This window comes from Capricornis sumatraensis, chromosome 10 (assembly GCF_032405125.1).
Source record: "Capricornis sumatraensis isolate serow.1 chromosome 10, serow.2, whole genome shotgun sequence".
Classification (NCBI taxonomy): domain Eukaryota; kingdom Metazoa; phylum Chordata; class Mammalia; order Artiodactyla; family Bovidae; genus Capricornis; species Capricornis sumatraensis.
In genome coordinates, this window is record NC_091078.1 from 47,319,867 (window position 1) to 47,344,514 (window position 24,648).

A 24,648-nucleotide genomic window follows, 5' to 3' on the forward strand; every position below is an offset into this window, starting at 1 on the left:
GAGCATCTGTGGTTCCTCCACCAGAGGTATCACCCCAGCCCAGCCACTACTCTCCACCCTAAGCCACTCGCTCCTTCCATCCACTGACTCAGCTCACATGAAGGAAGCTGGAAATATGCTTTTCCCACAGCCTTATATTTCCAAGGATGTTTGCCTGCGTCTTATAAATTAGAGTCCCCACAAGAGGCCTGCCTCTGTAGATGGAGGTTGAACACAGTGTCTCAAGAAGATTGCTGGCTGAGAACCACTCTTCCTGCCACCACCAAGGCCCCTGGCAAGAGCTGCCCACCACAGGTGCCAGCACCTCACAGCCCTCCTTCAATCTGGGCACCCTGACTATGACACCTCTGCTACTGGAGGCAAAGTTCAGTCTCTTCTGAAAATAAAGACAGGACTCAACCCTTCTGGGGCTTCCCAGGTGGCACTGGTGGTAAAGGACCCACCTGCAATGCAGGAGCTGCAAGAGATGCAGGTTCGGTCCCTGGGTTGAGAAGATCCCCTGGAGGAGGAAATGGCAACCCACTCCAGTATTCTTGCCTGGAGAATCCCACGGACAGATGAGCCTGGCGGGCTACAACCCATGGGGTCGCAGAGTCGAACAAGACTGAAGCAGCTTAGTACACACACATGCAACCCTCTCCGAGGGCTGTAGCCAGACAGAATTATCCAAGGCCACAGTGGGAAGCTGCACTATAGTTCATCCTAACTTCCTGCATTGGGGAAAATAATGCAAATTTGAAGTACATTTTGAATTTCAAACAATCACTTCTGGGAACCCTTGTCAGGATGTGGTTATTCTGAGACTCCTATTAGAGACAGAAAACCTTTCATCTCATAAGTAGGGGGATGTCGAGTGACTGGTTTCCCTTCCAGGTGCTGGGGTCAGCTAAAGATAGCATGCAGCCAACACTAAACCCTAAAGATCTAACGGGAATAATAATCCAGTGGCAACAGCAGCTGGCAGCCTCCTGAGGTTTAATGCTGGCTGCTCTTCATTATTTAAGAGGAGAAGCCACGGGATACACTGGGAGGTGACTCATGACAAATCTGTGTGTGCCTAGAATTTTTCCTGTTAGGAACGTACAGCCTTCATGAGGGAAGTCCATGAGCTTTCCAATGCTTTTTCATATTAAAATCAATATGAAAAGGTTTTTTGCTGTTCCTTCTCACCTCAGAAAAAAATAAAGAATTCCAGAATAGCTTTTTGTCTTGTTTTCCTATTAAAGGAATGCAAATAAATGAAGAATTCTAGAAAACCTCAGGATTGAAAGTTCTGTTCCAAGCAAATGGCATTTTTTTGTCCTGCAATTTAGGGACTGTGGCCTGAAGCTGTTAATATTTCTATGTGAATCTGCCCTCAGCTGTTGTCAATGTAAATAGAATTCCTGGTGTCTGGGCCCTGCGGGGCATCCTCCCTGAGCACTGACCTCTGAGGAGCACTTGTTCCCTCCGTGGCTCCCAGCCTTTCACCCCTCTCAAGGACAGGGCCCATTGGCTGGAGCTCTGCTGCCCCTGGGGAATGGCATGTTCTGTAAGGTGATACAGAGCTCTGTTCGCCAGGAGCTGGGGGACTAGGAGCCAGATTTTGAATAGAAACGACTGTCCTAGCTGTTTTTTCTGCATGACTGGTGAAAGTCTCAGAGGTTGAATGCTTTCAGATAGTTACTCTCATCACCTACCAGGATCCAGACGCTGTCACATGCCCAGGACTGCAGCCTGACACAACTATGCCCTGGTGTTCATAGAGGTTACCATCAAGAGAAGGAAGACCAATAACCCACACACAAGCAAAACTGCACATCAACTGGTGACCAGGGAAAGACAACAAAGCTAAAGGTTGAGGGAGACCTGGGAATGCTCTTTCAGGAGAGTCAGAGAGACGCTTTCCGATACGAGTGGCATCTGAGTGAACTCAGCAATGAGTCGAGGTCTGAACAGCCAAAGACGGGAGCGTGTGTGCACTGATTTGTGCAGGGAAACCCTTGAGGGCTGAGCAAGAAGAGCAAAGACAGGGTTGTGGGAGCTGGCGTCACAGAGATGAAGAGCCAGTGCTGCAGGTCTTTGTAGACTAGGAACAGGGGTGTTGGACTTTTTACTCCAGAAAGTCACAGGCAGCCTTTAAGCACAAGACTTACATCATGTGACAGAGACTCTGAAGAGGTCCTTCGAGATGTGCTGTTCGGAACACTACAGGGAGTCACGGTCAGAGCCAGGATCGTGGTCAGTGCAAGAGACTGTGCAGCTAGGACAGGTCAATACGTGGGAGAGACTAGAGTTGAGAGGAAGGCAAGGTGAATAAGAGAAATCAGGAGTCCCATTTTAGGCACGGTGATGTTGAGAGGCCCAAAGAAGTCTACCAATCAACATGTGAAGAAAAGACTATAGCAGGAGAGAGCTTGCCATCTCTCAGAGGAAAGCTGACAGAGAACATCAGAAACGGGTGACTTTCCTAAGTGGGGGGTGTCCTCGGGACTGATTGATTTTGGTCATATAAAGGGGGATCCAGAATGTGCTTTAGCTTACTGCCTGGTTCTCAGAAGCTCACGTACTGATGGGGAGCTGTCAATTACTGACTTGGTTAGGTTTAAAACTGGCTCTGGTGCTTATGTGTGGACAAACAAGGAGTGGTCCTCTCCTGAAAAGTTGGGATGATTTTAATTCTCTGCCTGTTAGAGACCTGGATGACTGTGTGTGTGTGTGTGTGTGTGTGTGTGTGTGTGTGTGTGTGTGTGTGTGTGTACATATAGTGTGCATATATAAACAACTTAAGCTTGGGGTAAACTCTAAATAACATTTTAGGAGAAATTAACATGAAATTCTAGTGGCAGAAAGCAAAGAGACACTGAAGAGCTTCTTGATGAAGGTGAAAGAGGAGAGTGAAAAAGCTGGTTTCAAACTCAATGTTAAAAAAGACTAAGATCATGGCATCTGGTCCCATCACTTCATGGCAAATTCTATTTGTGAGGAAAGTGAAAGCAGTGACAGATTTTATTTTCTTGGGTTCCAAAAGCATTGCAGATGGTGACTGAAACCATGAAATTAAAAGATGCTTGCTCCTTGGAAGAAAAGCTATGACAAACCTAGACAGTGTATTAAAAAGCAGAGACATCAATTTGGTGACAAAGGTCCATCTAGTCAAAGCTATGGTTTTTTTTCCAGTAGTCACATACAGATGTGAGAGTTGGACCATAAATAAGGCTGAGTGCTGAAGAAATGATGTTTTTGAATTGTGGTGCTGCAGAAGATTCTTGAGAGTCCCTTGGACTTCAAGGAGATCCAACCAGTCAATCCTAAAGGAAATTAACCCTGAATATTCATTGGAATAACTGTTGCTGAAGCTCCAATACTTTGGCTACCTGATGCGAAGATCTGACTCATTGAAAAAGACCCTGATGCTGGGATAGACTGAGGGCAGGAGGAGAAGGGTGTGACAGAGGATGAGATGTTGGATGGCATCACTGACTCAATGGACATGAGTTTGAGCAAACTCCAGGAGATGGTGAAGGACAGGGAGGCCTAGTATGCTGGAGTCCATGGGGGTCACAGTCGGACATGACTTAGTGACTGAACAACAATAACCTGTCACATAAATGAAATAAACAAGCATATAGAGTTTTAAAAATATTACAGGAAATACAATGTGAATTAATGTAGCTTTTTCTGGGACTTCCCTGGTGGTCCAGTGACTAAGCCTCTGGGCTCCCAGTGCAAGGAGCTGGTCAGGGAGGTATCCCACATGCCTCAGCTAAAGCTCCCATAAGCTGCAGCGAGGTCAAGGATCCTGAGTGCTGCCATCAAGATCCGACACAGCCACAAAAATAAACACATCGTGTAAAAAAGAGTTGATGTAGCTGTTTCCAGGGTGGTATAACGGGTAAATTTTCATCTTTTATAGTTTTCTGTGTTTTTCAAATTTTTATAGTAATCAAAAAAATTTAATGCAAAGAAATTCCACTTTATGAAGACTCTCAGTCTCCACATCTCCAGTAAAACCAGCGTCAATGGCTTGAGTTGGCAATAAAAGACCCAAGCTCTGTTCCTGAGGAGCCCAGCTCAGCACGTAGCAGGAGGAGCATGGGTGCAGGGTCCTTTGAGCCAGAAGAGCCAGAAAGGCAAAGAGGTGGGGGTGGCAGGCTTCAGATAAGGATGGGCAGGGCCTGAGGCTCAGAGGTGAGAGAGAGAGAGAGAGAGAAACTTCCCAAGAAACAACAAAGGGTGCAGTCTGACCTTGGTGAGCCCGAAGGATGTGTTGGGCAGGAGTGAGAGACAAGGCAAAGGAGGAAGAAGACCTCAGAGGAAACTGTGAACCAGAAAGGAACTGGAGTTTTACCTGGACTAACAGGAGATTTTTTTTTTTTTTTTTTTTAGGTATGTAAAGACCCAAACCTAACATGTTGGGGACCTTAATGAGCCTTTCTCTCTGTGCAATTTCTGGGACTGGCATGAGGACCTCTCTAGAGAGGTCTGAGCTCTCTGCACACTTCACCAAAGTGACCAGGGTTCTCTTTTCCTGGAGGAGAAAGAAGTCTTCAAAGGCTCCTGCTGGCCTCTCTACTACCTGATGAGATAAAATCACAGAAAAAGCCACTCTTGGAACTTCCCTGGTAGCCCAGTGGTTGACTTGAACTTGTGGTGCAGGGCGTGTGGGTTTGATCCCTGGTCAGGGAAATAAGATCCCACATGCCATAAAGCCAAAAAAATTCTTTTAAAAAAGAAAAGCATCTCTCCACCACCTTGGTCTATTTTAAGAACTTAATGAGATTGCTGTTTCTTCCAACCCTTTGGTCCCCGTGATAGCTCTAGAGAGCTGAGGCTGAAGATTAGGCAAAGCTCCAAAGAAGGTGCACTTGCCTTGTGGCCTTGATTCTAGTGTGGATGTGGACAATAGAGGTGTAAGCAGCAAACAAGCAACTTCATAGGTCTCCTGGGCTAGAGGTCCCTGGGAAGGTCACAGAACACTTCACAGCATTTTTAATTGGATTGTGATGGTTTGGACCAGATATTTTTCCCTAATTCAAGCAGTTCTTGAGCTCTTGAGCAGTTCTTGTAGAGAGCGCCAACAGCTTCCCAATCCAGACTCCCTAGATGCATTTCCAAAATACTTCAAATTTGTAGCATGTATTTCAGGAAATGTGATGTAAAATAAGAATGCCAACTTGTTCTTATCAGAAAAGTGACTGCACTTATGGACAAAAAAAAAAAGTCATGCTTAGTTAGATCAGGTGGTTCTCTTTTAACTGAACTTAAAGAACCTGGAACACACTCACTTCTATAAAAGTAACAGCTGGAAAAAAATAGTTACAGGTGGGAGAAGAGGCGATATCCTGGCAGTTACTAGGATCAGTTCAGTCAGTTCAGCTGCTCAGTCATGTCCAACTCTTTGTGACCCCATGAATTGCAGCAGGCCAGGCCTCCCTGTCCATCACCAACTCCTGGAGTTCACTCAGACTCACATCCATCGCGTCAGTGATGCCATCCAGCCATCTCATCCTCTGTCGTCCCCTTCTCCTCTGCCCTCAGTCCCTTCCAGCATCAGAGTCTTCTCCAATGAGTCAACTCTTTGCATGAGCTAACCAAAGTACTGGAGCTTCAGCTTCAGCATCATTCTGTCCAAAGAAATCCCATGGCTGATCTCCTTCAGAATGGACTGGTTGGATCTCCTTGCAGTTCAAGGGACTCTCAAGAGTCTTCTCCAACACCACAGTTCAAAAGCATCAATTCTTCGGTGCTCAGCCTTCTTCACAATCCAGCTCTCACATCCATACATGACCACAGGAAAAACCATAGCCTCGACTAGACGGACTTTTGTTGGCAAAGTAATGTCTCTGCTTTAGAATATGCTATCTAGGTTGGTCATAACCTAGATCTTTTAATTTCATGGCTGCAGTCACCACCCACAGTGATTTTGGAGCCCAAAAAAATAAAGTCTGACACTGTTTCCACTGTTGCCCCATCTATTTCCCATGAAGTGATGGGACCAGATGCCATGATCTTCGTTTTCTGAATTTTGAGCTTTAAGCCAACTTTTTCACTCTCCACTTTCACTTTCATCAAGAGGCTTTTTAGCTCCTCTTCACTTTCTGCCAGAAGGGTGGTCTCATCTGCATATCTGAGGTTATTGATATTTCTCCCAGCAATCTTGATTCCAGCTTGGGCTTCTTCCAGCCCAGCATTTCTCATGATGTACTCTGCATATAAGTTAAATAAGCAGGGTGACAATATACAACCTTGACGTACTCCTTTTCCTATTTGGAACCAGTCTGTTGTTCCATGTTCAGTTCGAACTGTTGCTTCCTGACCTGCATACAGATTTCTCAAGAGGCAGGTCAGGTGGTCTGGTATTCCCATCTCTCTCAGAATTTTCCACAGTTTATAGTGATCCACACAGTCAAAGGCTTTGGCATAGTCAATAAAGCAGAAATAGACGTCTTTCTGGAACTCTCTTGCTTTTTTGATGATCCAGCGGATATTGGCAATTTGATCTCTGGTTCCTCTGCCTTTTCTTAAACCAGCTTGAACATCTGGGAGTTCATGGTTCACGTATTGCTGAAGCCTGGACTGGAGAATTTTGAGCATTACTTTACTAGCATGTGAGATGAGTGCAATTGTGCAGTAGTTTGAGCATTCTTTGGCATTGCCTTTCTTTGGGATTGGAATGAAAACTGACCATTTCCAGTCCACTGCTGAGTTTTCCAGATTTGCTGGCATATTGAGTGCAGCACTTTCACAGCATCATCTTTCAGGATTTGAATAGCTCAACTGGAATTCTATCACCTCCACTAGCTTTGTTTGTAGTGATGCTTCCTAAGGCCCACTTGACTTCACATTCCAGGATGTCTGGCTCTAGGTGAGTGATCACACCATCATGATTATCTTGGTCGTGAAGATCTTTTTTGTATAGTTCTTCTGTGTATTCTTGCCACCTCTTCTTAATATCTTCTGCTTCTGTTAGGTCCATGCCATTTCTGTCCTTTATTGTGCCCATCTTTGCATGAAATGTTCCCTTGGTATCTCTAATTTTTTGAAGAGAAAAGAGAACACACTTTATTTATTTATTCTTTTTTTATTTTTTTGACTGTGACATGTGGATTGTGAGATCTCAGTTCAGTTCCTTGACCATCCTTGAACCTAGACCACCGTAGTCAAAGCCTGGGATCCCAACCACTAGGCAACAAGGGAATTCCTGAGAACCTACTTTAAAATAACCCCAATTTTCCCATTACAGAGAAGGGGACACGGTGTAATTAAAATATTATTGAGTTGACTAAAAAAGTTTGTTCAGGTTTTTCTGTAAGATGTTACCAAAAACTTGAAAGAAGTTTTTGACCAACCCAATAGTTTAACAAATAAATCATGAAACTTAGATATATTTTATTTTACATTTAACAAAATTTAACATATAATGCAACTCTGACCTGATAACTATAACAAAGCAAGAATGGGTTCGGCTGACACTTTTTGGCATACATTTTCTGACAAAGTCATATAACATGATCCAATTTCCTTGAATTTACTTTTTATTTCTGCAGCATAAAACAGGTTCATTTTTGCAAATATATTAGAAAGATCCATCCGTGTCTCCTAATGGCTTCTCCTAGTCTTTGCTATTCGAAACATGCTTTTCTGAATTTCACCCTGTCACCTTCCTGGTTAATACTCTCTTCTACACTCATCAAGTGGTCTGATTCTGCCAGGGCCTCATTGATCAGGTCCTACCAGTTCAGCACCATCACTTGCAATAACTGCATGAAATTCTACACCTTCAGCCAGTTTCACAAGTTAGGTTATGTCTTATTTGTATTATGTTATAGAATCTTCACATCATGTGGCAATCAGCAGGGAACAGACCAACAGAGGTGCCTCAGAGAAGCAGTTACACAGAAAAGATCCTGGAGTAGAGGCTGACTTTATAAGCGGTCAGTTAACTTTTAATCCATCCACGGATTAACAGTTAATCCATCTTTTGCCCAACCCTACTTAGACTAGAACTGGATGTAACAATCTGTCAGCAGTGAGAGGATGACATGAAAGGATACTCTTGATGTTCAATATTCCTAAATTCTTTCTCCTCCCATGAGAGCAAAGACATATATAATTATCTCTTTCTGGTTTAAATGTGCCAGTGTTGTAACAGTTTCTACTTCCCTACACAATCTCATAACTCTGTGCTTTCTTGCACAGCAAATAAGATGAAAAAGAGGTGGATGCATTTCCAAACAGCAGATTCTACTGAGGACAAATGATCTCAGGGTAGAAGGAAAAGTGGGAAGATGAAAATTCATCTACATCCCCTGCCACACATCAAGGTTTATTGCCATGTACAACCCAGAGTGACCTCAGGTTCAGAGACATTTTCGTTTGCCCTTTGAGGTCTACTGTGAAGTGTTTGCCTCATCTGACTCTGGAGTAACAACTCTTGTCTCATTTCAGATGCTGCTTGGGAATGTTATTTCTGAGAACAAAAGGCCAATTACAAGTCAACCTTAGGAAAACAACCCAGGAAATAGGGTATCCAGAAGTGTGGTTTAGAGGTGAATGTTGTTGGTGAAAATGAAATAGAAGAGGAACAAACAAGAAGAATGTCAGCTGGGTATAAGTAGGTGAGACTAAATTCCCAGTCAGCCATATTCTCAGGGTACACTTGAGCAGCATAGCATCTGAAACATGCCCAATCTTATATATAACCAGAGTTGGACCAAAGGCCAAATTCCACAGCCCTCCAATTTCATCCATCCTATGTTTGTCTTAATATACTTTACTTTTTGTCACATTCTCTTTGTATTGAGGTGTGGGTAACTAGCTCACCAGAGTGAGTCCCTAGGAAGAAAGAGATCATGTGTCCTAGTCATCTTTGTACTTTCACCCTCTCTGACATGTACATGGTGGGGCTCAATAGTTTGTTTCCTGAACTGAATCCAAGCCTTTCAGTCAACATCAAATCTGATGTTTGCAAAGAAAAGGGATAGGAAACCATACCAGTAAAGGTCCTGAGATGTATTTCTACTAGACTAAAGTTAGAGAGGAAAGAAAAAAACAGGTAGTTCTGGCCAAACAAATGAGGTTATATGGGGTAGGAAACAATGGAAGACCTTTATACTTAATCCATATTTTACTCAACCCTGCTTTTAGAATAGAACTGGATGTAACAATCTGTCAGCAGTGAGAGGATGACATGAAAGGACGCTCTTGATGTTCAACATTCCTAAATTCCTTCTCCTCCCATGAGAGCAAAGATATCTATAATCATCTCTTCCTGGTTTAAAGATTTCCAGGAACTGATTGTGTTGCAAGTCAGTAACTCCGTCCAATGTCAGATGCCTCAATAATCGCTAAGAATTTGAAAATGTCCTCACAAGAGATCTCTTGACCTCAGAACTGTTAAGATCTCTTTCAGCTGCTAGAGGCCAGCCCTCACCTGCCTATCTTCCCTGATGATTCCTGTACCTGGTGTCTGCAGGGCAGAGAGATAGTAAGATCTCTATACTCAATACAGGAAAACTTCTGCCTTCCCCAAAGTACCAACCCAACAAATGACCTATTGGACATCCCCTGAGGAGTCTATGATTACCATCTTCAAAACAAATTAAAGAACTTCAATTTTCCAATAATACCATTTCAGGCATAATTATTGTGCTACTAACATTGCCCTTACTTTGTTCAAGCACAAGAACAAACAGTCTAGACAACCTCAGTGGTCATTAATCTTTCAACAATCTTTTGAGGACATTGACAACAACTGATTGTAACCCAATTACATAACCTTGGTAATGATTCTAGGCATCTTGTGTCATCTGAGCCAGTCTACTGATCTTCTGTTTAAACTACATACAAAGCCATGCCACATGCAATCCCAGCCCTAGACTGTTTTAAATTAAGCCAATTTATTTGGCAGTCACTGTCAATACTTAAGTTTGCAATACTAAATAACCCCTCCAAAAGATCAAATCCTCAAACTACCGCTTACACTCTGTTTAGGGATGCTATTCTACTGCACTGGACCAAGTCAGAGTCTTTTTTCAGTCAGTCATTAAATTTTCAGTAATCTTCCTATTTTCCAGAATAAGAGCAATCTTTCCCATCTCACTGGGACAGAATTCAGAAATCTCAATCAAGTTTCAGAATGATGGGGAAGATTCAAGGTTCTCCCTGGGCTTTTCTGCTAGTGCTTGTGGGGAGAAAGTCTGGGCCTCTCGGAAGAGTAGGTCCAACCATGTAGGATGCTGGGAGCCTCCTTCCAGTCTGACAGCAGCACAGCTCCCACTGCAAGTGGCCCAGGACCGAGAGAAAGGTCACTCCTGACTGCAATCCGGCACCAGGCAATGGCTCACTGAAAACCCCTGGTATTTTCAGGAGGGAATTTGGAGCTCCGGCCAGCTAGCCCTTCCCTGCACCCCACAGTGCACCAGTCTTAAGACAAAGGAGAGCAAAGGAAAGAACATTTGACTTGGTCCTGAAAAGAAATCTCATCCCCAGGCTGTAACTGGTTATCTCGCCCCATCCTTTCCCTGAGGTCCAGGCTGCAGCAGCCCAGTTAATCAGTGCTTGGATTGACTGCAAATCCAGACTTTGAGGATGCTGGCCATGGTGTTACCCAGTGTCTCTGTGATAAACGCCTCCTGAATATCCAAACTCAAGACAAGGAAAACAGCGTGACTTGGGTGTGTTCCCATTCTGCCTTGTCTATCATAAAATTCAGCTAAATTCAGGCCTAACCAGAGTAATTTCAATGAGATCATCTGCAATGATGATTCATTCACCTCCTTTGAAATGGTCTTTGCTCTGTTTTATCCTTTGAGCATGTTACGTTCATAAACTGCTTCAAACCGGATGCTAGAAACAAGATACATAATACATGCCATTCTTGGGTAAATGTCTTTTTCTTTCTGGGACGGTCTTACCTGCATATGAGTCTATTTTTCACCAAGGCTGTAAATATCTCCTGAAATAGTTTATGCTGGGAATGTTTGCTGAAATTTCTCTCATTCTTGTAGTTAATACTAAGATGAAACAAACAGAAAAGCATTTTGTAATAAAAATTATTTAGACTGCCTCAAAATTACCAGTGCAGAGAAAGATCACCTATATGCATGCAAATGTTGAAGGGTTCTTGAAATCCAGTGTATTGCCAAAGCAAGTATCAGCTGTTGAAATAGGAGATGGAAATTAAATTATAGAGTTAATAATAAAGATTAGAGTCAAGCATATATATTTCATTTTATTACATTATATTATTCCCTATAAACAATAGTTAAAATTTGTGAGAGGGAAGAAAAGGCCATGTGGAGAGAAAGCGTGCTAGAGCGTGTGATCTAGACAGGCATGCAACAGGCAGACAAGGCCCGCTCCCTTCTCCTCACTACCTGCCACGGCTGTGGCTGCTATAGCTGTTAACACTGCTGGACACTGTGCATATCTCCTTGTGGTCAACAGCCCTTCAACTGTGAGAGCTTTTCTGGTTGTGGATTGTGTGTGTGTGGCGAAGGGCGGGGGGCAGGGGGTGTGTGACTACAACAAAGCAGTGAGGTATTGTAGCTTCAGTTTTTTCTCTCCTGATATTACAGCCAAAAGAGAGGTTAAAAATATCCCAAAGCCATACCCTTTAAAAGGATCACATTGCTATGGAATATATAATATGATACTTAGTGTACATTCAAATAGACCAATTTTAAGAACTAGGCTAAATACACTGGAGTTCCATAAATACACCACCTCAGAGGCAGGTTTTGTAGCCTTATTATTGTCATTTGTACTGCTCTACCCTCATGCGATGTCAGAGGTCATGGGACTGACTGTGCCCCCTAATCTAGTTCATAGTAGAGGGGGTCTGTCACAGTTCTTAGTACACAGAATGGGCAGACTGAATATGTAACAATTTTTTTAAGACTTCTGCATTTCTCACTAAACATGTATTTTAAAAATATTAACTCATGTAACATCATGTGATGTTTGTGGACTGTTAAATTCACTGTCAGAAAATAACAGGGAAACAAGACTTAGACCAAAAAAAAAAAAAAAAGATCATTCTAGAATATTTATATTGGTATTTCATGTCATTTATTATTTACATGGTACTTAGTGTCAAATGACCTTACCACAGGGAGAGCTGGAGAGAACCAACTCCCTGAACAGGGGTGGCCCATGACAGCATACAGCTGCTAAGAGGTCTCCATGGCAACAGGAGAGCGAACCATGGGCTGGCACTTTCAACGTGAAAGGTGAGCAATATTTCAACTGAAAGCCTGAGCACTTTGACAACCACGTCCTCAGCCATCATGACTGCTCACAGCAAGGGCTTTCATGCCTCCTCACAGCAGGCGAGATATGCACCCACCAAAAGCTAAAGACAAAGCTCACTATCAGCCTCGCCAGGTCAAGCTGATGGAGCGAACGCCAAATGTATGTCAGCCGGGTGTCCCGAAGCTCCCAGGTCACTTCCACCTGCAGCCAGACAGTCTGTTCCTCACACAGCACTTCCGGGAGTGGGCTAACTGCAATTATTAAATTCAAAATCCCCATGGTAAATTTTAAAATGGACTTTCCATTTTAGCCCCTGTGACAGACTTAAATAAGTCTTTGGGCTAATTAGCAACCCAGGCTGCTGAAGGCAAGGAACATACTGGATTTCTTACCTAAAATTTTCCAGTTCAACAGCTTCTGTGGACTCATGCCACCGACCTCGAGCTCTGTGCCCACCTGCCCTGATGGCAGGCTCAGACTTCATCATGCTGTTCTGGGCGCTATCGAAGTTAATAGCTGGAAGCTATAGAAACAGAAGCACAGAGGACTTGAGGAGGACAATTCAGCTCAGGATAAAGACAGTCATACAAAAAACAGAGAGGTGGGTGAAGGAAACGGGTGTGCCCCAAGCCAACAATTAACATAAGAACTGTGTCAGATGTCTGGATTTTCCAAGATTTAGACACCCTCGACTTCTCTCTGCTCATCTACTCTCTCCACCTTATGCTGCTGTTTCTTCATAGCTTGTGATACCACCTGTCATATCCTACAGTTTTTACATGTTTTCAGTCTCCCTTGAGTACACTGTCAGCTCAGCACAGCAGGAGCTTGCCCATGCTTTGTATCCCCAGCAGTTCCCACTGTGCTGGGGATCTAGACCTGGGGAGGTCTGGGTACTGGGGGCTTTTGCAGCTTCTTGGGTGATTCCAGAGTGCAGTCAGAGCAGAGAGTTGGCAGATCCAGCTAGAAACTCTGGTCTAGAGGATTGAGAATGAGTCATCTTCACTCATCCTTCATATTTACCAATCATGCACACTGAATGCCAACTCTTAGAGCTATGAAGGCAAAGAGATTCTATCCTTTCAATCAGTCTGAACATCCTGATTCCTCAATCATGTTTATAAAAGTCATGAAAATATATTACAGAATTAACCATAAGGAAAGGAAAAATTTGCTTACATTAACTAAAACAATTTGACTATGCCCCTCTTTATAATTTTAATAGTAATTATTTATATAGTAAATTGTGATATCACTATTCAAGTTGCCTCTCTTACCTGTAATTGGGATAACCCTGAGGACTGCTTCTTGTACCACAATAAAATTGAATAAGGTGCAAATACTCTTTTTCCAAGTACAAATAAGGAATGTTCTATAATTAGGTAAGTTGCTACAGATGAGGTAAGAAAAGCATAATATAACAAAATAAACTTTTATTTTCCATAATCATTCTGTTCCATACAATCATCAAATAATGCTACAATATGCTGTGCTTATTACCTTATTTCATCAAAGCATTTGATAGAAGTCTGCATAAAGATGCCATTTCTTCATCTAACGAGAACATGCCAGACTGCCCACAAGGCAGTCAGCTAACAAAACTACATTCTAATAGGGTCATTGTTTAATGGCTAGCAAAATCCCCCAAACCCTTCTTCATCAAATGCCAGCCATAGCTGAATTCTCAAAAGATTAATAATAAATCTTATATCCTGTAAAACCACATGTCTAACTCAGTTCAGTTAGCCAACCAATCCACAACCACCACAAGACAACAGGCCACAGCCTCTTGAGGTACAATGCTTAGTGGTTAAGAGAATGAACTCCAGACCAGATCCCCTTGCTTGAAAACTACTCTTAGATAGCTGTGTGATCTTGAAAGTTACTGAGTCTCACTGGGCATTGGTTTCCACATCATCGCAATGGAGATAATAATTGTATGCAGCTCAGAGTTATCGTGAAAACTAAGTGACTTAGGATTTATAAAGCATTTGCTATTTGCCAGGCATAGTTCTCAGTTCTTTATACTCTTTTAATCCTCAAAATTGTTCCCATTGCACAGATGCATTTGCTAAATAAATGAGATTTGTCCTTCCAAATTAGATGATGAGATGTGATAACCCAAATGATGCTAGGCATGAGGTCACAACGATGAGCAGATTGTCCTGTGTTACGCAGAACATGGAATGACACAGCAGACAAGAAGTAGGCTTTCCAGGTCCAAGAGCTCTCAAAACCCCTTGCCATTAGCCCAACCTCCAGAACACTGCTGCAAGAGCCAGCACAGAGAGAACAGCCCAGTGCACTTCAGAGAGAGGGCGGGTGGGAAGCAGAGGCAGCTTGTAGCCCTTCCCTTTGGCAGCAGAGCAGGTGCTGGGAATCCACCCATGGACACACAATGGATGAGATGGACTTGACATCCATAGCTTGCAAAGACCAGGAACTTAAGAGAATCTTGAAGCAACCAGCCTTATTCAAATAAAAGTATAAGTCTGAAACCCAGTTCAAGCTTAGAGCCTTTTCTCTTGGGTTCCCAATTCCTTAGGCTCTCTGCGAATCTTCTATCTACCACATAAATTGTTCTACAACCTGGAACAGCCACAGCCAGAGTATCCAGAGTGGCAGGGCCAGGTAAACAGCCCCTTACAGACTTCTGTCACGTTAAGCCATTGGTTCTGTTACGATGCACTACATCTGACAGGTTATTCTGGGCAACCCAGAATCTGAATTTCCAGCATCATAAATTTAGCATAACACAAATTCATAGAGATAATTTCAATGTGTGTCCCTTCCTGCAATGAAGGACTTTGGCTCTCAGATTTTAAAACTTCCTCAAAAGGCATAAGATTCAGCCACTAATCATCATCGTCACCATCATCATCATCACAACTGTCACCACCACCACCATCCCCACCACCTTCATCATCATGATCACCACCATCATGAGCATCCTCTCCATCATCCCACCACCATCACCACCACAATCACCATTGTCATCGTCATTATCCTCAATATGATCATCATTACCATCACCACAGATAACACTGATGTGGTAATTACCACATGCCAGGCACTATTCTAAGTGTGTTTTGCAGGTTTAAATCCATTCAATCCTTATAATGACCCTATGAGGTAAATACCATTTTATGATGAGAAGACTGGGTCACGGAGAGCTGACTGACTCAGGGCCCAGAGCTCACAGGGGCAGAACTGAGATTCAGATCCAGGCAATCTCCCTCCCTCTCCAACACTCAGTCCTCCAGCATCTACTGGTGTCCTGTCAACGATGAGAAGCACTGTTTTGAGTCAGCCCATTTGCTTTTCAGAGTCCTACCCTTGCCCAAGATTTCCTTCATGCTGAGAGGGAAATCTGCCCCCCTGTGTTCTTTCCCTGGCTTTCAGCCCAGCATCATCTCCTTTTACAATATTTGATTTGATTTGACAATAAGTCCACATAAAATAGGGCTTCCCAGGTGGCACAGTCCCCTGGAGAAGGAAATGACAGCCCACCCCAATATTCTTGCCTGGAAATCCCATGGACAGAGGAACTTGATAGGCTACAGTCTGTGAGGTCACAAGAGTCAGACACGCCTGAGCGACGAAACCTACCTACCTAGGCGGCACAGTGATAAAGAATCTGCCTGCTAATGCAGGAGACACAAGAGATGCGGGTTTGATCCCAGGGTTGGGAAGATCCTCTAGAGTGGGAAATGGTAACCCACTCCAGTATTCTTGCCTGGAAATTTCCATGGACAGAGGAGTCTGGGGTTGCAAAGAGTCAGACACGACTGAGTGACTGAGCACACTCACAACACCACATAAAATAAACAAACCAAAAATATAGGGTGAACAAAAACAACTCCCCAAGTTGTAGGTGCATTAAACAGGTCACCCATCCCAGAAAGCAGAGCAGTAGGCGGCCACTCCCACCCGGGCACATGCTGCAGCTGCATTGCTGACCACCGTTCAGGCTCAGCACACACAGCCTCCTGGAGAGCACCTGCCCCAGCCTCCCTGGTGGAGCCGGTCACTGCCTCCCTTGGGGCATTACTGGCGAGCCTCTCTTACAGCACTCATCACAACCTCATATGATGTCTAGATAGAACATTAACCTTTGCCCCTGAGTTTGACCACCCTGAGGACAGCATCATCTCCATCTGTCTTTGTGTTCTAAGCACCTCTTGCAGGTCATGACACACAGTAGATATTTTCATGGGAAGTTGTGGAGTGAACACTCACTTCATCCAGTCTCTTTGCTCAACGAATTCATCTCCAGACAAGTCCATTCACTTAGCACTTGTGTTGCAGATACATCACTTGCAGACACAGCAGGTGCACAGTGAGCAGGACGGTCCTGGCCTCTCCCTCCTCAAAAAGCTTATGGTCCAGTGGGGGGCAGGGACACTAAAACATGCAGCAAAATGAGTGAACAAAGGTTTGTTGTGGTAGAAAGTAAAGGAGAGATAGGGTGGGTCATGGAACAAGATTCCAGGCAGGTTATTACACAGGCTGGAGGCCAGAGGAAAACCACAATGATCTAGAATGTGGCACGAGCCTGTGCAGATTGAACAGCATGAGTAGAAGAAAAGAGACCCAAGAGTAAAGCAAAGGACCTTTCTAAAAATTTGATCATGTCATTTCCGCTTGGAAATTTCAACCTTCTCTGTTGTGATAGACACAAAATGTGTAGATGGGCCTTCAGACACTGCACAGCTTCTTACAGCTTTATTTATTTCTACTGCCAATAGAAACGTCTAGTCACCATTTTGCTTAAGTGAGTGTTATTTTCTTCCCCTCGGATAGCTGATTATTTTACTCACTTCGCCCAGACTGCCTTTCCTATCGATTCTGCCACAGAACGGCCAGCCCGTTTCCCAGGAGCCATCCCCTCCCCTCTGATGCTCTTCCTCCCCAGGAGCCCTTCAGCCACCACATGCGCCACTCCTCCAGGATAAGCGTCTCGACCAGCCAGGGCCACAACTGCTTTCCTAGGCCTGTTGTCTCAGAGCACAGCAACAGCACCTTAGACTTTCTCTTTCCACAGCATCTACCAAAACTTCTTTTATTTCAAGGCAATTGGAAACATGGGTTTGATCCCTGGGTTGCGAAGATCCCTGGAGTAGGAAATGGCAACCCACTCGGCTCTCTTTGCTTGGGAAATTCCAAGGACAGAGGAGCCTGGTGGACTATAGTCCATGGGGTGGCAAAGAGTCGGACACGACTTAGTAACTAAAACAACAACAATAAATGGGCCTAAAATGATTTATTTTTCTTTCTTTCTTTCATCTCCCCCCCCCACACACACACAATTTGAAGCCAATTTCTCAGCTCCCTATAGCTTTAAATGTAAAAATAAAATAAAAAAATACTGAATTCCAGCTCAAGTCAAATTACTTTGAGATTTATGCATATCTCTGGTGAAACTTCCAGCCAACTTTGTGATTTTACTTTGCTTCAACAAACATGGGGCGATTCTCTTTTTGAAGTATTTGGTTTTACTGGATTATGATTATTCTTACGCTGCTCACAGCCAAGGGGCCTCAGTGTGTCTCTGTCTCCACTTGTGTCAGGACAGAACTGTCCTCAGAAGAGTAAGGCAATGAAACAAGAAACACAGAGACACACAGAGCAAACAGAACGAAAGCGGCAAGTGGAACACGGGAACAGACGCAATGGTGAGTGAGGGCTTGGCTTATTAGAGATCTGAATGAAGGCCATCCAGTTCCTGCAGTTCTCTGCCCAAACCACAAAGTACACTTTCCTCTGCAGCCACTTAATTGGCCATCGTGACTCATTTGCAAAGGCAGGCCAGGACTTGTTAGAAAAGAAATTCAGGTGAGTGGGCATTAATCCCCAAACTTCCTCTTTCAAACTGACTGCTAAAAATCTCAGCACCTAATCTGTGGCCAACTTGTGTATTTTCACAGGCACTTGTCTGGACTCTGACCACACCTTGCCCCCAAACCTTGTTTAACTTTTATGGTAATCTGAGTACTTTACATATCTTCATAAGCCACCTTACATTCTTTCTGGAGCAATCAAGATATAAACAAATTCTTGATTTACACTCTCCAATATCTTTCTGCTGTTATAAATGGCTCCTCATTATTTTACAGAAAGGAGAATAGGGTGTTCAGGTATACTATTTCAAAATTAGAAATGCATGAAATTTTTATAAACAGAAGTAAGAATGAATTTTGTGACTCTCAAGACATTTATATAAATGAGCAGTTATTTTCATTTTTTCTTAGAACTATCTACTTTCAGAATAATTAAAGCATTACAGACATGCATTTTTGAATGTGTGAAATATTTTACAAAAAGATATGCCGTGTGAACTTGTCAGACAACAGATTGCAAATTCTAAAATTGGTTAAAGGGGGAAAATTCTAAAGTTCACTTTAATTACGCTGCCAGGCGTTAACAAGGAAGTGAGAAGGGGCACAGAGATCCACAGAGCATGCTCTTCAAAGCTGGATAAGCAGAGCCCAAACCCAACACTGGTGTCTATTTTACACTGTCCAGGCAGTTATACGTACCCATGAGGTCATCTAATTTTTAAGTTTCTGTTCAGTTCGGCAAAACCTGATCAAGAACTCACCAAATAGAGGATATGGTGAACTGGAAGCAAAAGTCAAAGTTGGAAACATATAATCTCTCAGTGTTTTCAAAGCACAGAAGAAAATAATGCTACAGTGTTGAAAGAAGGTAGTCTGGAAAGAGAAGGATCTTTCTGGAATGATCCAGATAAAGGAGAGCTTTCTATCGGAGGTGTTATCATTAGCTCTTAGTCTTATAAACAGGTAAGATTTTACAGAAAAGAAATTTAGGAGAATAACAAATGTGAGGAAAAGCAAGAAGTGGAAATATTTGGCATTCTAGTTACATCTTAGGATGTATGGTGAGAAAGAATGAAAACCACAACCAACTGTGTGCTCAGTCACCGTGTTTCTCTTACTAAGACAGAGTGGGCTTGACGTGCTGCACTGACTCACAATGATCAGTGAGCAGTGGGCCAGGAAGACTTTCTCAGCCATGTAGACATAGAAAAAGAGTCAGTGATGCTAAAACAGACTGGTGAGGATAAAAGTATTCCTGGGGTGGGGGTGGGGTTATAGGCTTAAAAGCAGAAAAGGAAAAGGAGGGAAAAAAAAAAAAACATATTTTAAAGCCATATTTCTTCAAATCAATGCTAATCCAGCCTTTTAAAAAAAATTTTAACTTTCCATATCGTCTAAAGATATCTCAGAGGTACACAATGCAAAGATTAAGTATTTGGTTAGACCTGTATCTACCATTAGCTGGCTATATGACCTTGAGAAAGCCATTGAACTTCTCTGCACCTCAACTGGAGGAGAAGCAATGGGGTTGATCTGTGGCCCTGAGAGGAGACACAGAAGAGAAGGATAATATCACAGGTTCAGAGATCCTTCCTGAGGAGTGAGGGGTTTGAACCACATATTGGGCACCCTGGCTCAGGGACCAACACTAGAAAGATGAGTTCCCTTAGCTGATTTGAAAACCAGCAGGACTTACAACAGGGTTGTAAGAAACCAAGGCTCTGCCCATGAAGAGCATTCATGTGTTGCTTACTGGTGGGAACAAGGCAAAGGAGGCAAACTGACACTGCCTGGGGCTCTGACTGCTTTCCTATGACCACACCAGTCACAGTCCAGCCCACACTGGGTACCTGCTCTGGCCGATCTAGACCCAGAACAGTCCCCCACTAGACTGAGGGCTGCTATACTTGAGTGGGGTACACATTGGAGTGGGACAGAGCCAGCTTGGACCTATCACAGCATCCAAACTCAGAGTGGCCTTCCTGGATCGAACTCAGATCCAACCCTTAGGGCTTCTCTTCTAGCAGCTTGGGCCCCACACTGCCCCTGATAGAGCCACTAAGCACAAGAGAAGCCCAGGTCACACCTGGCTTTGACTCTGAGCCCTGTGTCTCTGGTCCCACCTCCCACCATAGTGAGAGCTGCCAACACCTGGGAGAAGACACGACATCATGCTCATGTCAGATCCAGCCTTCCCACCAATGCCACTGGGCACATGCAGACTGCACATGTACTCTCCCACACAAGAACATACCTTCAAGACTGAATAGGTAAATGACTCACAGAAATTCATAGAGACAGAGAAAGTAAAACAAAGTAAGAAGACACGGGAATTTGTTCCAAATGAAAGAACAAGAAAAACAATCAGAAAAAACAACAACAACAACAACAACAACTAATGAAAGAGGTAAATAACTAACCAAGTAAATTCCAAAGTTAAGACAAAATATGGTCCACTGGAGAAGAGAATGGCAAACCACTCCAGTATTCTTGCCTCAAGAACACCATGAACAGTATAAAAAGGTGAAAAGATATGACACTGGAAGATAAGTCTCCCAAGTTGGTAGGTGTCCAATATGCTACTAGGGAAGAGCAGAGAAATAGCTCCAAAGCATGAAGAGGCTGCACCAAAGTGGAAATGATACCCAGTTGTGGATGCATCTAATGGATGCATCTTGGGTGCAACCTCAAAAATGACAGAATGATCTAGTTTCATTTCCAAAGCAAACCATTCAATATCACAGTAATCCAAGTCTATGCCTCAAGTACTAATGCTGAAGAAGCTGAAGTTGACTGATCCTATGAAGGAGAATAAGACCTTCTAGAACTAACATAAAAAAAAAAAAAAGTTCTTCTCATCACAGGGGATTGGAATGCAAAAGTATGAAGTCAAGAGATTACAGGCAAATTTGGCCTTGGAATACAAAATGAAGCAGAGCAAAGGCTAACAGTTTTCTCAAGAGAACACACTGGTCATGGCAAACACCCTCTTCCAACAACACAAGAGATGACTCTACACATGGACATTACCAGATGGTCAATACCAAAATCAGACTGATTATATTCTTTGCAACCAAGGATGGAGATACTCTATACAGTGAGCAAAAAAACCACAAAACCTGGCACTGACTGGGGCTCTGATCAGGAGCTCCTTATTTCAAAATTCAGGCTCATATTGAAGAAAGTAGGGGAAAACATTAGACCATTCAAGTATTATCTAAATCAAATTCCTTATGATTACACAGTGGAGGTGGTGAACACATTGAAGGGATTAGATCTGATAGAGAGAGTGCCTGAGGAACTATGGATGGAAATTTGTAACATTGTACATGAGGCATTGATCAAAACCATCCCCAAGAAAAAGAAATGCAAGACGGCAAAATGGTTGTCCAAGGAGGCCTTACAAATAGCTAAGAAAAGAAGTGAAAGGCAGAGGAGAAAGGGAAAAAAACAAATACACCAAACCAACCAAATAGACATCTATTTCTGCTTCACTGACTACACTAGAGCCTTTGACTGTGGATCACAACAAACTGTGGAAAATGCCTAAAGAGATGGGAATACTAGATCATCTTTCCTATCTCCTGAGTAACCCGTATGCAGGTCAAGAAGCAACAGTTAGAACCAGACATTGAACAACCGACTGGTTCCAAATTGGAAAAGGGGTAAGTCAAGGCTGTCATTCTGATTATTTAAATTACATGCTAAGTAAATCATGTGAAATGCCAGGCTGGATGAATCACAAGCTGGAGTCAAAATTGCAGGGAGAAATATTAACAACCTCAAGTATGCAGATGATATCAATTTAATGACAGAAAGTGAAGAGGAACTGAAGAGCCTCTTGATGGTGGTGAAAGAGGAGAGTGAAAAAGCTGGCTTAAAACTCGACATTCAAAAAACTAATATCATGGCATCCAGTCCCGTCACTTCCTGGCAAATTGATGGGGCAAAAGTGGAAACAGTGGAAGATTTTTGGGGTCTCCAAAATCACTGCAGACAGTGACTGAAGCCATGAACTTAAAAGATGATTGCTCCTAGAAAGAAATGCTATGAAAAACCTAGACAGCATATTAGAAAGCAGGGACAACAACTTGCTGGTGAAGGTCCATATAGTTAAAGCTATGGTTTTTCCAGTAGTTATATACAGATGTGAGAATTGGACCATAAAGATGGTTGAGCACTGAAGAATTGATACTTTCAAATTGTGGTGCTAGAGAAGACTCTTGAGAGTCATATGGACTGCCAGAAGATCAAACCTGTCAATCCTAAAGGAAATAAATCCTGAATATTCATTGGAAGGACTGATGCTGAAGGTGAAGCTCGAGTACTTTGGCCACCTGATGCGAATAGCTGACTCACTGGAAAAGACACTGATGCTGGGAAAGATTAAGGGCAGGAGGAGAGGAGGAGACAGAGGATGAGATGGTTGGACGGCATCACCAACTCAATGGACATGAGTTTGAGCAAATTCCAGGTGACAGTGAAGGTCAGGAAAGCCTGGCATGCTGCATGCCATGAGGTTGCAAAGAGTTGGACATGACTTAGTGACTGAACAAGAGTTCAATGCGTTATTAATGAGAATGCTCACTGAATTTGGGGAAAGACTAGATGGGCACAGTGAGTATCTTAACAAAGAACTAGAACACAGAAAATGGAGCCAGTCAGAGCTAAAGAATACAATACCTGAAGTGAAAAATGCAAGTATAAATAACAGACTAAGCAACACAAGAACATGTAAATGCTCTGGGAGATAGAGTAATGGAAATCACCCTGTCAGGACAGGAAAACAAAAACAAATTTTAAAGTGATAATTGGATAAAGGACCTCTAGGACAACATCAAGCATAGCAACATCCACATTATAGAGTTCCTAGATGCAGAAGAGTGAGAGAAAGAGGTAAAAATGTATTTTATAAAATTATGGCTGAAAACTTCCCATACCTTTAGAAGGGACAGGTGTTCAGGTTTGGGAAGCACAAAGGGTCCCAAACAAGAATCCAAAGAGACTTCCACCAAGACCTACCATAATTAAAAATGGCAAAAAAATTTAAGAGAATGAGAAAATTCAAAAGGCAGCAAGAGAATATGGGAACCCCCATAAAGGCTATCAGCTAATTTTTCTGTAGAAATTTTATAGGCCAGGAGGGAGTGGTAAGTATATTTAAACAGCAGAAAACGTAAGCATTTAAAACCTAGGATACTCTACCCAGCAAAGTTATCATTCACAACTGAAGAAAAGATAAAGAGCTTCTCAGACAAGTAAAAACTATCAGAGTTCATCAGCACTAAAAAGACCATATAAGAAATATTAAAGGGTCTTCTTTAAGTGGAAAGAATAATTTAGAAGAAAGGAAAAAAAATGCCACTAGTAAAGGCAGATATATAGTACAAGCTGTGGATCAACCACTTAATTAAGCAAGTATGAAGATTTGAAAAAAAAAGTACAATTAATTATAACTACTGTTATAACTGTTAAGGGATAAAAATAAAGATAACATTAAAAAAGACATAACATACAGGAGGGGAGAAAAAAACCCATAGATTTTTTTTTCCTTTAAAATATGTTTGAACTTAAATAACTATACTTTGAAACAAGTAGGTATAGTTATTCAGTTCAGTCACTATGTTGTGTCTTACTCTTTGAGACCCCATGGACTATAGCAAACCAGGCTTCCTGGTTCATCACCAACTCCTGGAGCTTACTCAAACTCATGTGCATAGAGTCAGTGATGTCATCCAACCATCTCATCCTCTGTTGTCCCCTTCTCTTCCTGCCTTCAATCTTTCCCAGCATCAGGGTATTTTCCAATGATTCAGTTCTTCGATTCAGATGGCCAAAGTATTGGAGTTTCAGCTTCAGCATCAGTCCTTCCAAAGAATATTCAGGACTGATATCCTTTAGGATGGACTGAGTGGATCTCCTTGCAGTCCAAGGGACTCTCAAGAGTCTTCTCCAATACCACAGTTCAAAAGCATCAATTAGATCAAAAGCATCAAATATATCAAAAGGTATAGTTATAAGTCAGCATATATATAAACCCCATGGTAACCACAGATAAAAAACCTACAATAAGTGCACAAAAACAGGAAAGTTACACAAATATAATACTAAAGAAAATTGTAAAACCACAGGGAAAGAGACAAAAAGAAAACACAGAACTACCAAACTACCAAAAGTACACACCTATCAATAATCACTTTAAGAGTCAGTCAAAAGTGTCCCAACCAAAAGACATGGTGGGTGACAGGATAAAAATAAACAAGACCCATCTATATGCTGCTTACAAGAGATGCATTTCAGAGCTACAGAAACCAATAGACTGAAAGTGAAGGAATGGAAAAATATTTCATGCAGATGAAAATGACAAGAAAGCTGGGGTAGCAACATTCATATTATACAAAGTAGAGTTCAAAACAAGCTATAACAAAAGGCAAAAAAGAGCATTATCCAATGACAAATATAAGAAATGGATAAAAACTCATTAACATATATTCACCTATTATAGATGCATACAAATATATAAAATATACTAACAGACATAAAAGGAGAAGTTAAAAATAATACAGTAACA

At 42.5% G+C, this 24,648-nt stretch overlaps 1 protein-coding gene across 5 annotated transcripts in view; it reads right to left on the reverse strand.

Annotated features, from left to right (window-relative positions):
* NEK10 (NIMA related kinase 10) overlaps positions 1 to 24,648 on the reverse strand; it is a 252,892-nt gene that overhangs the window by 213,373 nt on the left and 14,871 nt on the right. For all 5 annotated transcript variants that reach the window (XM_068981984.1, XM_068981980.1, XM_068981981.1 and 2 more), the window contains exons 3-4: positions 12,630 to 12,760; positions 10,899 to 10,997 (exon numbers count right to left, since the gene is read on the reverse strand). In XM_068981984.1, the coding sequence (XP_068838085.1) occupies positions 10,899 to 10,997; positions 12,630 to 12,760 (230 nt within the window). The remainder of the gene's footprint in view (positions 1 to 10,898; positions 10,998 to 12,629; positions 12,761 to 24,648) is intronic.